Source organism: Exserohilum turcica, assembly GCF_000359705.1.
Source record: "Exserohilum turcica Et28A unplaced genomic scaffold SETTUscaffold_26, whole genome shotgun sequence".
NCBI classification, from domain to species: Eukaryota; Fungi; Ascomycota; class Dothideomycetes; order Pleosporales; family Pleosporaceae; genus Exserohilum; species Exserohilum turcicum.
This window is the reverse complement of record NW_007360092.1, coordinates 67,583-82,493: the sequence shown is the minus strand read 5'-3', so window position 1 is coordinate 82,493 and position 14,911 is coordinate 67,583. Positions and strand designations below refer to the sequence as shown.

The window sequence follows — 14,911 nt, the reverse complement described above, 5'->3', positions numbered from 1 at the left end:
TGTGGGGTTGATGCGTTGCCCGTCTGTCGGCGTTGGTATACCTTTCTGCTTTGCTGCACTTGGGACCCGAGTAACGGGCTTGGACTTGGCCATGTATTGGCTCTTGGAATGGCGAAGAAGCTGGCCACGAGTGACTTGCTTGTTCGTTCTGGACGATGCCTTATTCCCATTAGCTGACCTTTGGCCTGCAGCTTAGCATGCAGACGTGGGTAAGCGGGCTGCTGGGTCGTTTACCGGATGCAAAAACTTTGGTACCGGTATTAGTTTGGGCCGGGAATTAAAACCGGCTATTCGTCCAGCGTGCGCAAAGTTACTCTAATGACTTGCTCAGCCAAAACCCTATGCTAAGAGACAGTGACGTGCAACTTGCCGTCTAAGCTTCGGCGCGGTTCCCAGTTGGGTCGGCGGAAAAACCGTCCGGGTTGACTACCGCGTTGCTCATACCGACGTGCAGATGGGTTGACACGGCAATTCCAAATTCCCATGGTGGCATTGTGTATGTTGGTGTAGGCTCGGCTGAGGCATGGTCCCGGCGGAGTGAAGACCCTGGTATGGAAGATAGGAATGCGATGGCAAGCCACGGACATGGCTCAGAGATGGGATTGCATGAAGCGAGGTATTATCATGAGCCCAAGCGGGGATAGTAGGGTAACACGAGCGGGAAGAAGCATGGCAAAGCTGCAGGTTGAAAGATTTGCACCATTTGGCCATGCCGCTCCCCTGGCGGTCCTACGTACCCACTAGGCTATTAGGCTGTTGAGCAGGATCTGGCGGGAGTGCGGGGGTGGGAAAGCGATGGCTGAGAAACGAGGACCTGTAGTCGGAGGTTTTGGGTCGGACGGATAGGGTTGCAGACAGACTGGCCGAAGCAATAGTGGGGTGTAGTATAGGTGTGCGGTACGCAGGAAGCGCAGCCGTATATGTCGCCCCCTAGGGCTGAGGAGGCGCCGGGAGGGTTTAGGCTCAAGACATGATGTTCGGAGCGGAGCGGAGCGGAGTTAAACACGAGTTCCCCGGAGATTAGCGCGGGGGCCACGCGCGCATGCTGCGATGGTGCATCCATCCTCTTTTTGCGTCGACGGCAAAACAGACGTCGGGCAAAGACGAGTCTGTGTGATTCGCGTGCACACGTACAGTGCACTGGCTTTGGAACCGTGTGTGGCTTGAAGTTATGCCTAGTGCTGACAGCATTGATCGACGGGCTTCTAGACGTTCTGCCTGTATTGCCATGGCGACTGATTCAGCTTGCACGCACCGGATGCAAGCGTTGCTGATGGTCAGGCCCAAGTCAGGATGCCGTAAGCTCAATGGGGTGTAGCCTTTGAGTCAAGCTTCGCAGGGCCGACGAGCGAGCGTGGGCGGGCTGCGTGATGGATGGGCAGCTCGAGGCTATCGCGGAAGCTGGACCATGGGGGCTGCAGCGGTTGCGGAGCCGCAGCCAGCAGAGCGTGTGCCAGCCAGGCGCCGTTTGAGGTGGCTGAGGGCGGTGGTGGTGGTGGCGGCGATGGAGATGGGTTTTCAGAAGGGCTGCATCAGCATCGACGGCAAACGGGATTTTGCTGGTGGGCTGGAAGTGTGAGTGGGGGGGGGGAGGGGGCGTGAGGAGTGAGATGCATGCGCGCTACCGGTTGTGGGCTGAAGAGGGTGCGCAGGCGTGAGCACCTCTAAGCTCGCCGCTTACCCACTTACCCACTTACCGGCGTGCTGGAATATAAGTAAGATGGCGATCTTCAGCTATGCGTTGCGACCACCGTCGAGCCCGCACGCTCCGCTCCAGCCTGCATTGATTCATCTGCTGGTCGCTCTGCCTGGCAAGCCGGCAACTCAGGCGGTTTTTCCGTAGCAAGCATCCGCAGACGGCGGGGGCCTGACATTCCTACCCATATACCACCACATACATACATACATACATATATACGTACATATACTGTGCTCTCGGCACTCGCCCCTCGCCCGCCATGGACTACAAATACTACGGAGCGCCGCAGCCACAGTACAGCAGCAACAGCCACTTTGTGGGCGGCAGCGGGCACTCGCACGCGTTTGCATCGACGGGGCCGGAGCGGGACTCGACACGCAGCATAGTAAGTCCAGTCCAGTCCAGTCCAGTCCAGTCCGGTCCAGCGAGCCCTTTGCCAGCGCGTGGGCCGGCGCAGCCACGGCGGTGAATGTGATGGAGGCGGTGATGACTAAGCTAAACTGTCCGGCGTGCACCTCCAGGAACCGCTCGACGCCATCCTCTTCCCCTCGGCCTACGATGCCATTGGCTTCACCAACGGCCTGCCCACCCCCCACCAGGGCTCTCCCGACAACGCAGCAGCACACACGCCCATGCCGGTAGGCAGCGTAGATTCGGGCATTGGCGCGGAATTCGATGAGGGCCGGAACAGCCGGACGAGGAGCAGCAGCGAGGAGAAGGACACGCTGACGCCTGCCCAGAGCAGGCGCAAGGCACAGAACCGCGCTGCGTAAGGCCTTTTCCCACCATTCCTCCTCCTCCTCCTCTTCTTCTTCCCAGCTAACCGCTTTGTGCCGCCAGCCAGCGTGCCTTTCGCGAGCGCAAGGAGCGCCATGTCAAGGAGCTCGAGACCAAGCTCTCCGCTCTCGAGTCCAGCACCCACTCGCTCCAGTCGGATAACGAGCGTCTGAAGGCCGCCCTGCACCGCGCCCGTACTGAGAACGAGGTTCTGCGTGCCAGCAGCGGCCACGCCTCCGCCTCGCCCCCGCCCCCCGTGTCGGCCAGCTATCCCTCGCCCGGCGCCCATATGCTCCTGGAAGAGGACGAGAAAGACGACGCCTACACGGTCCAGTCGCTGAACAATGGCAGCGTCATCAATGCCCCCGACAAGGAGCACTCCCGTCCCCAGAACCAGGGCAAGCAGGTCCCCGCTGCCCAGGCCTGGGACCTGATCCAGTCGCACACGCTCGTCAAGCAAGGCCTCGTCGACGTGGCCGATGTGTGCGACCGCCTGCGAGGCTCTGCCAGGTGCGATGGCCACGGCCCCGTCTTCGAAGAGACCGCCATCTGGCAAGCCGTCGAGGAGTCGCGGCGCTGTGGAGGCGACGAACTCATCTAACCCTCCCCCTCGCCTACACCTGCTGACCGCTTTGCTTCTCACAATACCCATTTCTGACTTTTCTTCGCCATTGGAGCTGTAGGCTTACAGCACCGTTCGGTCGCTTCTGGCGTTTGGCGCGTCCGGCACATGGTATGGTTGGTTGTTTGATTTACTGTCTGCTGAACTGGCCCACAAAATTGGCTTTGTGTACCATGGAAAAAGACTTTTTTTTTGCGTGACTTGGTCATGCTACGGCAAGCAACAGTGACAGACTTGGTGCTTGGGGTTTCTGCATACACTCACCGCAATCAAACAAGTCGATATAACCTGATGGGTACATTCATGTCGCTCTTCGTTCAGTCACAGACACGTGTCGCAATGTGACTGCCATTATGGCTTTTGAGTCCCTCGTAGGGCGCTGCAGGGACTTCTGACCAGCCCAGACTTGCTCGACGCATGGCTTGGACGATGAGCGAAAAGACTGCGCAACCTGACCTGGAGCCAACAGTGTTGAGCGCATGGGCACGCCATGGTCCCCTATCACATCTAATACATGATTTTCCAAGCATGGGAATACCGCTTTTCAAGGCGTTGATCACTGATCGTCACCCGGTTGAACTCTCAAATGCCTCATTCCAGGCAGCATAGGGCAAGACGGAGCACAGCTACGCACTCTCTAATCATCTGTCATCTCGCACCTCTATCCCTAAACGGCACTTAAAACACTAAGACGTTTCACGCTGGCCGGCTTACATGTGCTCAAGTGCCGACAGAATGGTGTTTTTGCCGGCCTTTCAAAGTCCGCCCGGTACACGAACCAAGTCTCACTTTGTCACGAATGATTCGGCGTGCGAAGCAAGCCATCACTCCGACGGCGCATCCAGTAAGGGCACCAAGTTAGTTTGTGCCGCTTCAGTAAGCGGGCCGACTCGCCTACAGGTAGCTGCTTGAAAAAGGAAATAATGATAGGTGTCACTGCCGATGACGGGCTAGCTAATTGCACGTCAAGGAGCGCGCAGCATAGACTGAACGACTATTTGGTACGTCTGGAGTATGGTCGCTAGTACCGCCTCCTTGGGTCTGATAACTATGCTACTGCCGCCTATAGCACACCAACAAAACTCTCCGGAAACTTGGGTCGTGGAGACGTCGCAAACAAACATTCTCCGTATCGAATGCACGCATATATCTCGTCCAAGTTTGCTCATTCCCAGGGCAAAGGACGAAACGTCTTCTTTGGCAACCCCCACCATGCTGATAGTGATACTGCAACAAGACTGATCGGGCAATGGGCACAGAAGAGAGAGCAAAAAAAAACGGGAGATCTACCCGCATACACAATCCACCAATGGTGTCTCGCACCCAAACAAGCCTCCTATCAACAGGCACCAGGAAAAGTACCCTGCACTCCAAAAAAGCTTACCGTGGAATTTAAAATTAATCACCCCAAGCGACTTTATACCCCGCTCGCACATCATCTCCCCCTCCCTGCCTCTCAACCAGTCCCCATCAACGACCCAATCTGCAGCATACAATCGACTAGACCAGATATGCAAGCCACAGACACACATACACACACACCGACACTACGCATCACATTCTCTCCCTCGCACTTCTATCTGTCTCACTCGCTCGCTTGCTGGCTCTCGTATATGCATGCACCTCTTACCCCATCCCTGTAAATCTTTTCCCCCCATCATCGGTGAGCGTGTTTGTACGTAGTCTTTAGCCTGCACACGGAAACGGCACAGCAGGAAAAAAAAAGAGCTCAGGTCAGCACGGCACACGCATGTGGTCGACATGTCAGCACAGCGACGGCGCCCTACACAGCGTGACATAAGCCGAGGTTGTGACAGGGGCCTTGCTGACTTGCCGATCTTTTGCATGTATCCATGCATGCATCGATGTAGCCTAACAAGGGTGTTGCTAAGTAACGTATAATGCACTTCACCTACATATATGTGTGCATATGTGCGTGTCGGTGTGGGCATGGTAACATCAGGCATTCAGTGTACATACATACGTGTGGGTTGATTGCATGGGGGGAGTTGGGGCTAGGCGAGATGCAGACCCTATGGCATATGGGTGGTGGTGAAGAGTATGCATGCATGCTAGAACTTGGAACTTGTCCAATAGCTGGGACGGGGCTTGCTCTCGACAAGAAATAATCGTATGTGCTTTGCAGCACCCGAGACACGGGCACGTGTATGTAGGAAAACGGAGGGACGAACAACGCAACTTGCATGTGGCAATGGGGGTATGTGAGAAAACATGGTGTCATTGATACGTGGCTTTCCAAAGGGGAAGGGGGATCGACGAGGAATAGCATTTTAAAGGGAAAGGGAAATTGTCATGGCCAAGTAAGACGAAGCAAAGAAGGGGGGGGGGGGGCAGTGGCACTCACTTACTCACTCACTCACATGTATGTATGTATGCATGTAGCCATGATACGATGTTTGGGGGAAAAAAATCCCCATCACCTCAAACATCCATGCACCCCTAGTCTTGACTCTGAATCCCCAATTGTGGGGGCTTGGCTGCCTGAAGAATAAGAAGCCCCAAAAGGGCCAACAGGCATTCATGCGCACCGCTCAGTGGAGATACATGATCTAGTGTCTAGTGCTTTCTTTATTTCTTTTTGCATTGCATCTGCATAGCCGTACCTCGCAACATATCTCTTTGTCTAGAGTAGTATTCCGAATGGCCCAACCGAGACTGGGTGCGGCATGCTTGCATGTATACATGCATGCATGTATCTAATCGCCCGGGGAATTGGCTCCGTGGCACCATTCTCAATCCCAATCGCTGTCATCGTCTTCGACCGTAGCGGTGCCTTTTCTTATCTTGTTTGAACTTTCGTCTTCATCGTCTTCCTTCTTGCGCCGGAGACGCGAGTCCCCGAGCTTGACTGCGCCGACGTCTACCAGCACTTTTTCTAGGTCTGCGGTACCTTTGTTAGCCCACTTCTCTTCCATTCTACAACAATCCCCACCCGACTCACCTTGTGCACTTGTCCGCGGCCCAGCCAATTGCATCAGCGTCACAATCTGCCTCTTGATGTCTCCATCCTTGTAGACTAGAACCGTCGGCGTGTTCTTATCCGGATATCCCTCGATACACAGGTCTGCCCTCATCTGGCAAAACTTGACGTCTCCGAACCTCTTAGCCAAGTCCCTCCAGTGCTCAATCATGATCCGACTCTCTGTGTTTGTGCCCGTTGAGCTCGTCAGCAGAACCAGCACATATGCGTCCTTGCTAGCCTCGGTCACATCACGCGAGTAGTCGGGTTTTTGCAAGTGGTACACTTGGTTGTAGACGGAAGCCGTGTTTATCGACGAGAGCTCTGCCATGCGCTTCTTGCGGTACGAGTCGAGAAAGTCTTCGTCTTCTTCGTCTTCGAGTTCAGCGAGCTCGTCCAGGTCTTTGCCTTCTAACCGGTTCTCGTGCGCCAGTTCGCGTGCCTGCTCGAGCGCTTCTTGGATCATGGGGGTGGGCGATGGAGGCTTCTCGGGAATGACGCCATGTTTGCGGAGAATATCGTTCCTATCCCAGGTGCGTCAGAATCCATGGCCGCAAGCCCAAAAGGTACGAGGGAGACTGGCTCACCATTCCGTGTCGGCGTTGGGGTCGTCGACTGGGACATTTACGGGCATATCCGGCATCTGCATGGTTGCGGTTCAAAGAGTACAACCGACCAGGACTTTCCGAGTGATTAAAACCAGAGAGACAGAGTGTCGTACTGGTAATGGCTGGTAGATTTGTAGAATGCTGGTGCCTGCCAAAACTTTCGAGCAACGCGAAGCTTCGTCATGAACCCTGTCGATCTGCCCCGCCCCCACTTCATCTCCGCGCGACGCCAATCAATCCGCCTCCATGCATTTGCCTACAGAGCATCACCAACATCAAGGGGTTTAAAAATAAACGAATGTTCGATTTTTGGTACGCTCGGAGTACTACATGTTTCTCTTCCCTTGTCCGCGTCTGTTAACCCCGCACAACATCATCAGAACTTTTCCTTTCATCTAAGCTCGCTGAATGATGCCCCCTCTAGATGACGATCGAGTTGCTGTTTGCATGCCCTCAAAAGAATGTTCCCTTATGGCCAGCCTGAACACTACTGTTCTCAATCACAGCGTCATGGTCGTCAAACGCACCAGGCCTATCAATAGGTTGTGGAATAGGCCGGTCGAAAGCGTCAAAGCGACGGCCCTGGACCCTGGCTCTGACCCAAAGGAAGCCGATACGAAGACCACAGGCGCCAAAGGCCCAGAGAAGACCACCGACTGGTGCCGCTACGAAGGCGCCTACATGCCGATTAGAAGATGCGTTGAACACAACCAGCCGGAAAAACTTACCAAAAGCGCTCCAGTCATTTCCGTAGAGTCCACCCTCAAGCAAGAGCAATTTTCCGGCAAGGGTAACATCGCCATCGTAGTAAACGAGGCCAAACAGGAAGATTGTAAAGATGCCTCCCAGCCCACCGACCACAAAGTCGAAACCACGGTACCAGTAAAACCTGTCGCTCAGGCCAATGACTAGGCAAGGAACAACAGCTGCACTAACTAGATCGCTAATCAAGAAGATCTGCAAGATGTCCGGGCTGCGCAGTGCGACAACGACGACGGGGAAGATGAGGGCGACGACACAAGCGCGGATTACCCAAATATTCAGCTTGTTGCGGAAAAAGTCGTTGCTTCCCGTGCTAATCATAGCCGACTGGAAGGAGTCGAATGCGGCGCATGAAAGGGAGATGGTCATAACGAGAACCACACCCACGACCCACGAGGGCAACTGATTGAGGAGAAGAAAGAGAGCAAGTGAGCCAGTGGCTGCGTCACCAATCTTGTAGGCACCAGACCATGCGGCGAGCATACCAGCGACACCAAGAAGCGTCAGAATGATGAGTATGCCCATGCTTGCGAGTGAAACTCCGATCCAGAGGTCCTTGTCTGTACGAGAAGCAAAGGTGCGCATCCAGAATCCCGACAGGAAGAAGTCGTTGGTAAGAACAGCTACAGGGAGAATGTAGATGAGTTGCCAGCCGAGCAGACTGGGCTCGAGGTAGCCGGATTTATCAATCAGCGAGCGGTCGATATGGGTTTCTACTCCCACAGCAATGACTCCCATGATGATAAGACCAATGACCATAACACCCTGGATGTTGTCCGTTACGAAGGAGACTTTGAAGCCGCCAAGCGCTGTAATCGTCAGTTGCCAATGCTCTTGTTTTGATACTGAGTGTCTTACAGGTGTAAATGGTAGTGACGGCGCACTCAACAATGACTACAGGAAGCCCTTTCAAGCCGGTTAGAAGCGTGACAATCTGCTGCAGCGCCGAAAGCTCAGCAACCATGTACAGAAACATGGTGATGAGCGTGCAGGCACTGAGAAATATGCCTGCGACCACTCCGTAACGCTGCCTGGTCCATTCGGTCAAGACGAAGCCTTCTGGACATTTGCGCCTGATGATGGGACCCAGCGCGCCAAAGACCAGAAGCGGCAGAGCCGAAGCCAGTGCATACACTAGCAGGCCTTGCACACCAGCAATGGTGGCAATCTGGGGGTAGGTGAATAGAATACCAGATCCGAGAGCTGCAAGTTAAGGGAGCCTAGGTCAGCTTGGTGCATCAACGAAAGGGGGAGTAGGTAAGGGAGAGTAGCGGCAGCACGTTCCTCACGCAAGTATTATCTTGATCGAGTTCTTACGGTACTTCTCAGCTTCACCTTGGCCAGTCAACACACCCCAGACATGCAGTCTTTGATGTACAGATGCAGCCTCGGTTCCGCGCCCGTAGTGTAGCCGCACAAAAGACTGGCCCCCCATGTCATCGCGTACGAGTCGCAACGACTCTTGAGTACAGCGATGGTGAGGCCAGCTTCTGTGAGAGATCTCAATACGAACCTAGAGGATTTCAAGTTCTCTCGCGCGAGAACACGCACTCTGGCGCCGACGACATTGTCGTGTTGGCGCTTCAAAGTCGCAATGATGGTGAACACCGATACTGCCGCTGCTCTTCATGTGCAAAGCACAGGTGCACGAATGCACTCACCCGATGCGATGAAGTTGAAGGCGAGCGGGACGCCTAAGTACGAGTTAGCCGGGTCGCCATGGATGGGGGCAAAGAGGCGTCTTTTGCGCGGTTGCGCAAAGTCCAGGACGTTGCTGGCACTATGCAACCGTGCTTGAACGTGTGTGCTGACCCTTTTGTGTACGATTGCTGGACAGCCACTCGGTCTTGGACTGGTGTCGCAGTCGCCATGCGATGAAGCATCCCAGGACCCTGGTTTGTACATGAGCATGCTGGAGGCGCGCAAACGTCGTGGTTACTCACAAGAAAGCACCCAGAGTAAGGTAGATGATGGCGTTGGACGCCGGCTGCGATGGCATGCCCATGATGAAGAACGAATAGTACGTGCGAGACGGTGATCAGAGCCAAAACTGGGGCCTTCAAGATGGGGTAGGGAACATGCAAGAGTTAAGGCATGGGCAGTAGTCGGGCCCAAAAACTTTTTGCTGTTACTAAACCCCGCGCCTTGCTTGTTGCATCACTAGCGCTGCACGGAGAAATTGACGGCTGATGTCAACTGAGCACTTGCACTTGCTTCTGGCCGGCCATCTCCGTGCCCACGGACATGGCGTGCTTGGTGGGCGTGGGGGGGTTGAGCTTGTCTTGAGTCCTTTGAGACTGATACACTCTATATACCTCGTGAGGCATTTTTCACGCAAGCATCATCGTGGAAATTTTGGCATTCTCCGACTATCGCTCATATTCTTCCGTTGCTCCAAGTGAAGTAGGAAACAGTTCTCCCGAACGCCTCATCGCTCCATAACGCAGAAAATGCGGCAAACCGAAAACAGTACTTTCTCCGCCGCTGCCCAGCTCCAAAGTCACCAATCGTAATATTCTGTTGCTAATCACCTGCTCCGACCCATTTACCAAGCATGCCTATCCCAGTTTGGATCTGCCCCATGTCAGCCACGGCAGGCTTGCACTCTTGGTATTGACTCACCCTGCACGAATGCCGCAAGCACCTTGCTGCCCGTTTGCAGCAGCGGATGTCCAACGACTATCTGCAGAAACCGCTGGAGCCCTTCTCGCCGGTGCTCAATAACGTCATCGGAAAAGCGATTCGTGAGGACTTTACCCGGAAGCGGTGGGATGGTGACGCGCGCCGACTCTCGCTCGAGGATATCGCGGAACGCTTCGAATTCGCTGTATCGGCGGCGGACCGTCGACGACTTGAGCTTGAAGGCGGGGATGTTGGTGCGCATGACGATTTCGTACGTTGTGTACATGCCACGGCCGACGCCTCGACGGGCGTCAGTATGGCTTTGTGCAGGCCCGGGGCTTCTCACGTACCGTGTGTCATGGGGTTCCTAACCTGTGCACGCGACAAATGTGAGCAAGGCTGCAGGGCACTCGAGGGCAAGGGAGCTCCAGATCAGCCTACCTCGATCTCCAGGAAGTTCTCGGGAGGGCCGTACAGCTCCTCGAAGCTCTGCGACCGCGCATCTGGTAGCGACTGCATCGTGGGCGTGTATGTGAAGGTAGAGAGGCTGGACGGAGAAGGTGGGTTGCGCGATAGTTGGACATCAATGGCGGGGCTATCGCGAACTAATGGCCCGGCGCACTGGGTGCTATTGGCTTGATGCACGTGCATGCAACCCGCCCTGCATGAACACCAGTCAAACCTTTCGCCTAGGTGATGCAATGCGTCTAAACACTTCCACCGTGTCAGTGTCGCTACGCTACAGAGACGGTGCTGATCTCGGCCGCTGCTCTGCCCAGTGGTGCCGAATCTGCTAGAATGCGGGTTGCTGCTCTCATTCGCACACAAGTACGTGTACCATTGTATCATCACGCCATCAAGCCTGCCATACCTTACATACACATACAGTATCCCCCATTGACATGCTTGCTTACGAAACACCATATCATGTCAGCGATGACTCGTTCGTAGCCACCGCTTCGACAGCAGTGTCTCCAAAGCATCAGACAAGAGATCAAACCATGTCCCGTCAGCCGAGTCCTAGACGTCAATCCCCCACTCACAACCTGTCTACGTGAACCCCCATCAATGCCAGGTGTCAGAGCCTCGAAGAAGAAGAATCGAAAATGCATTCAATCACCAAACTATCCACCGTGGGCGCAGGTTCGTTACCGCTCACTCGGAAGAAGACGAAGCACAAACTCCCTCCCTATGCCATCATATTCGTCCTGACCCCGCCCGTGACCAGTCGTCAATCATAGCGAGAGTAGAAACAAAACGAACGCCTAACCTTTTACTCTCCTCTTCCTCTACTGGCGATCCCTCAAGTGACGGGGCACATACTTGCCCGTGGATGCAGCTGGAGCCTGGGCAGCAGGCCTCGACTCCGATTCGCCTTCGCCCTCACGAGCTGCGGCATCACGGCGTGCACCAGGAGGAACATAGCCACCAGTCGTGGCAGGAGATGCCTTCCTGTCTCCCCATCGGTCTCCACCCCGAGCAGCCTCAAAACGACCACTACCGCTGCCGCCGCCGCTAGCCTCGCGCTCTCGCCATCCACCTCCAGGAGCACCGCCTTGGCGCAACGCCGGTGGCACATAGCCGCCTCTCTTGGGTGCTTCCGCCTCGGCAGCCGGAGAAGCAGCTGCAGGCGCAGGAGGAGTACTGGCAGCTGGAGGAGTCTGACCAGCGGCCTTCATGGCCTCACGCTCACGCCAGCTGGGCTTGCCACCAGGAAGCTGGATCTTTGGCGGTCCACTGGACGAAGGAGTATCAGCAGCTGGTTCGCGAGAAAAGGGTCGGCTACCGCTGGCAGCAGCCTTTCGCTTAGCCATGGCCTCTTCTTCACGCTGTGCCTGGAGACGAGCCTTCTCAGCAAGAGCACTGTGACATGTTAGTTATGTGGCTATGCAATGGGAGGGACGATACTGACTTTCGCTCTTCTTCTCTCTTGGCCTTCTCTTCGGCCAGTCGTGCGCGCCTCTCCTCTTCAGCCTTGGCCTTGGCCTCGGCTTCCGCCCTCTCGCGCTCTTCCTCTTCGCGCTGGCGGCGTTCGGCCTCCTCACGCTCCCTCTTCTCCCGAGCAAAGCGCTCCTTGACCTCCTTGACACGTGCAGCCTTCTTGCTCTCGAGCTCCTTCTGTGCAATCTTTTGGCGCTTCTCAAACTCGGCTTTGCGCTGCTGCTTGACAGTAGAAACAAATTGCTGGTAAGGGGACACCAGCCTGGACAAACGGTGCTTGAGTGCAACGTCCTCTTTGTGCTTTTCTTCGGCTTCCCTGAGCTCCTCGGCCTTTGCCTTTTCGTAGGCTGCGAGATCAGCCTCCTGTTGCTTCTCGTAGTCGGTCTTGAGGTGCTTGATCTCCTCCTTGCGGTAGGCTCGCTCCAAGTGATCAATACGCTTGCCGCTAATGCGGAGCTGTTCACCCAGCTGGTTCTTCTCCCTCTCAAGAGCTTGAAGCTTGAGGATGCGGATTCTCTGCGAGTCGAGATCGTCGAGGTCTTCGGGAAGCTCAATGTCGACCTTGGTCGTGGCCTTGAGTTCCTTGATCTGCTTCTCCATTTCCTCGCGCTGAATACGCTTCTGCTCAGCCTTGATGCGCTGCTCGGCACGCTGCTTCTGCTCTTCTGCGAGGCGCCTAGCCTCCTCATCCTTGAGCTGTTGCTGGCGGATGAGCCTCTTGGTCTGCTCTTCATTCTCCTTGGCCTGCTGAGCCTTCAAGGCGGCTTCCTTCTTTTGCGAGATGATGTCGCGGCGGCTGAGAACCTCCTGGTGCTCCTTGTCGGCGCCTTCCTTGGCTCGTGCCAGCGCAGCCTCCTTGGCACGTAGACGGTCGGCATTGAATGACGGGTCAACATATTGACAGGTGACGAAGAGAGACTTGGCAAGGCGAGTGAGCTGAGATCGTACAATCTCGGCGGGGGTGCTCTGCAGGCGCTGGACGGAGCGAGACTCGCTCTCGGCTGATCCCGCACCAGAACCAGGGTGCATGGCCTTGGCTGATGAAAAGACATCAGAATCAAAAGTAAGGACGCCGGTGGCGTGGTCGGTGCGGATGGCGAGGTCACCCTTCTTGCAGCCGTTCATGATGAACTTCTCAATTGTGCCAGCGCTGACGTGGAAAGGCTCAGGGAACTGTGCGAGGCCAAGCACGAACTTGATCTCAACAGAGTCGTACACTTGAGACAACTGCTGGAAGAGACGGGTGAGGATGACCTGCTGGAGCGGGCCGACGTACTTTTGCATGTCCTCATCAGCGCCGATTTGGGACAGGATCGGAGAGATCTTCTTGCAAATGGAGAGCGGGTGGAAGTCGACCTCGAGAATGTTGTAGAGATCGCGAATCTCGGGACGGACACGCTTGAGCAGACCCTTGCTGAGGGCATCCTTGAACAGGATAGCACGTGTGGGGGCCTGGGACATGCCGAGCAGGTTGGTAAGACGCGAGTTCTTGTTCTTCCTGGCCTCGTCCACGTCGACAAGGGCACCTCGCGAGCGGGAAGTGCTGATGACAGGGATAGCAAGGGCCGAGAGCAAGACAAATGAGGCAGCCTTGGTCATGTCGGCTTCAGTGACGGCCGGGTTGTCCTTCTTGGGGCTCTGTCCGGAAGCCACGGCGGCCGCTGACTGGCGGAGCAGGTTATAGTAGCGGCTGTAAGCAGCGGCATGGAAAAGGTAGTTTTCGCTAACGAGGAAGATGCGGGTAAGCTTCTCAAAGTAGTTGGCCATCATGATGTTCTTGGCGGGCCGCTTGCTCAAGCTGAGCAGCGTGTGGATGTCCTCGACGCTGCGGAAAGCCTCTTGCCAGAGCTCGAGCTCGACGGCCACGTTCAGCTGCTGGAAGCGGGTGTCGAGGTGGCGCTGCAGGGTGTCGGGGTCCGACAGGTTGATGGCGTGCATCTGCGAGGAGAACTTGGCGGCATTCTGGAGATGGTTGCGGAGCAGCTCGCAAAGACGGCGGAACTCGGTCTTGCGGGCATACTTTGAGCAGAACTGGAAGGCCTGGTGGGCGGTCGACTGGTACATGAGCTCCAGGCGGGCGTTGTTCTTAAAAATATCCAGGACGGTGCGGTACGTCTCCCACAGGAACTTGAGCCACGGAGTAACAATGGCACGGTCGGTGCGGTCGCGCGACTGCTCGCCGGAGACGGTGGACAGGAGGATCGATTCGGGCGTCTCGGTGGCCTCGAGATCGTCGACATTCTTCTCGTCGGCGGGCTCGAGCGACGACTGGACCTCGTCGGCCTTGGCCTGGGCCTCGGTGACCTTTTGCTCGGCGAGCTCAATGAAGCGCTTGAAGACAGTCTGGGGGCGGTCAGTGGGGGGGCTGTCGACACAAGACTCTCGACACTGCGTACCTCGATGGTGCCGACGTTTGTGTTCTGGGCCGTGTTCTTGTACTGGTACAGGCCGTCCTTTGCGAGCTTGCCCTTGCGCAGATCAACGCAGAGTTCGACAAAGAGAATCATGACGGGCTCGAGCGAGGTGATGGGGCTGTTGCGGGTGCGCTTGGAGGTGACATGTTCGTGGAGCAGCTGGAGGGCAGCCTGCTGCTGGTCGACTCCGATGAGTTCCTGGGCACGTTTTCTGGGGCGTGTTGTGTTAGTAGGCGGTGGGCGTGAGGGTGAGGCGGGGCGGCGCACAGAGTGTTCTCCGGCTTGGAGTGGGGAGGAGGCGCCATGCTGGGCAGGTCGAGGTCGCAGATCCAACTGCACGAGTTGGATGGGCTTTACAGCAAGCAGGCGACGCAGCCGGGAGGGGCTTTGGGGGGGTTGAGATGGCGGTTGCGGGTCTCGCAGGCTGTGACGGACTTTGCGTGCACTTGTTGCAAAATGGTTGTGGTAGGCTGAGGTAAGCGAGCC

At 56.0% G+C, this 14,911-nt stretch overlaps 5 protein-coding genes across 5 annotated transcripts; 1 reads left to right on the top strand and 4 right to left on the bottom strand.

The window, feature by feature from the left end:
- Positions 1-1,958: 1,958 nt before the first annotated feature.
- SETTUDRAFT_111603 (uncharacterized protein) lies at positions 1,959-3,077 on the top strand (the record flags this gene model as incomplete). The annotated part of the gene is made up of 3 exons (XM_008028535.1): positions 1,959-2,084; positions 2,221-2,468; positions 2,540-3,077. 3 exons carry the CDS (start codon positions 1,959-1,961, stop codon positions 3,075-3,077), a joined length of 912 nt encoding a protein of 303 aa, XP_008026726.1.
- A 2,508-nt stretch (positions 3,078-5,585) lies between these two features.
- SETTUDRAFT_169665 (uncharacterized protein) lies at positions 5,586-6,754 on the bottom strand. The gene is made up of 3 exons (XM_008028534.1): positions 6,666-6,754; positions 6,061-6,602; positions 5,586-6,000 (listed from the first exon to the last, which is right to left on the bottom strand). The coding sequence occupies exons 1-3, from the start codon at positions 6,725-6,727 to the stop codon at positions 5,852-5,854; spliced, it is 753 nt and encodes a 250-aa protein (XP_008026725.1). The 5' UTR covers positions 6,728-6,754; the 3' UTR covers positions 5,586-5,851.
- Positions 6,755-6,983: 229 nt separating this feature from the next.
- On the bottom strand, positions 6,984-9,453 carry SETTUDRAFT_169663 (uncharacterized protein; the record flags this gene model as incomplete). The annotated part of the gene is made up of 6 exons (XM_008028533.1): positions 6,984-7,363; positions 7,415-8,257; positions 8,307-8,651; positions 9,110-9,142; positions 9,261-9,340; positions 9,392-9,453. The coding sequence occupies 6 exons, from the start codon at positions 9,451-9,453 to the stop codon at positions 7,140-7,142; spliced, it is 1,587 nt and encodes a 528-aa protein (XP_008026724.1). The 3' UTR covers positions 6,984-7,139.
- A 343-nt stretch (positions 9,454-9,796) lies between these two features.
- On the bottom strand, positions 9,797-10,613 carry SETTUDRAFT_152072 (uncharacterized protein). The gene is made up of 4 exons (XM_008028532.1): positions 10,512-10,613; positions 10,421-10,442; positions 10,071-10,370; positions 9,797-10,022 (listed from the first exon to the last, which is right to left on the bottom strand). Exons 1-4 carry the CDS (start codon positions 10,587-10,589, stop codon positions 9,994-9,996), a joined length of 429 nt encoding a protein of 142 aa, XP_008026723.1. The 5' UTR covers positions 10,590-10,613; the 3' UTR covers positions 9,797-9,993.
- Positions 10,614-11,137: 524 nt separating this feature from the next.
- Positions 11,138-14,803, bottom strand: SETTUDRAFT_169661 (uncharacterized protein). The gene is made up of 4 exons (XM_008028531.1): positions 14,693-14,803; positions 14,408-14,636; positions 11,983-14,354; positions 11,138-11,933 (listed from the first exon to the last, which is right to left on the bottom strand). The coding sequence occupies exons 1-4, from the start codon at positions 14,728-14,730 to the stop codon at positions 11,360-11,362; spliced, it is 3,213 nt and encodes a 1,070-aa protein (XP_008026722.1). The 5' UTR covers positions 14,731-14,803; the 3' UTR covers positions 11,138-11,359.
- Positions 14,804-14,911: the final 108 nt, after the last annotated feature.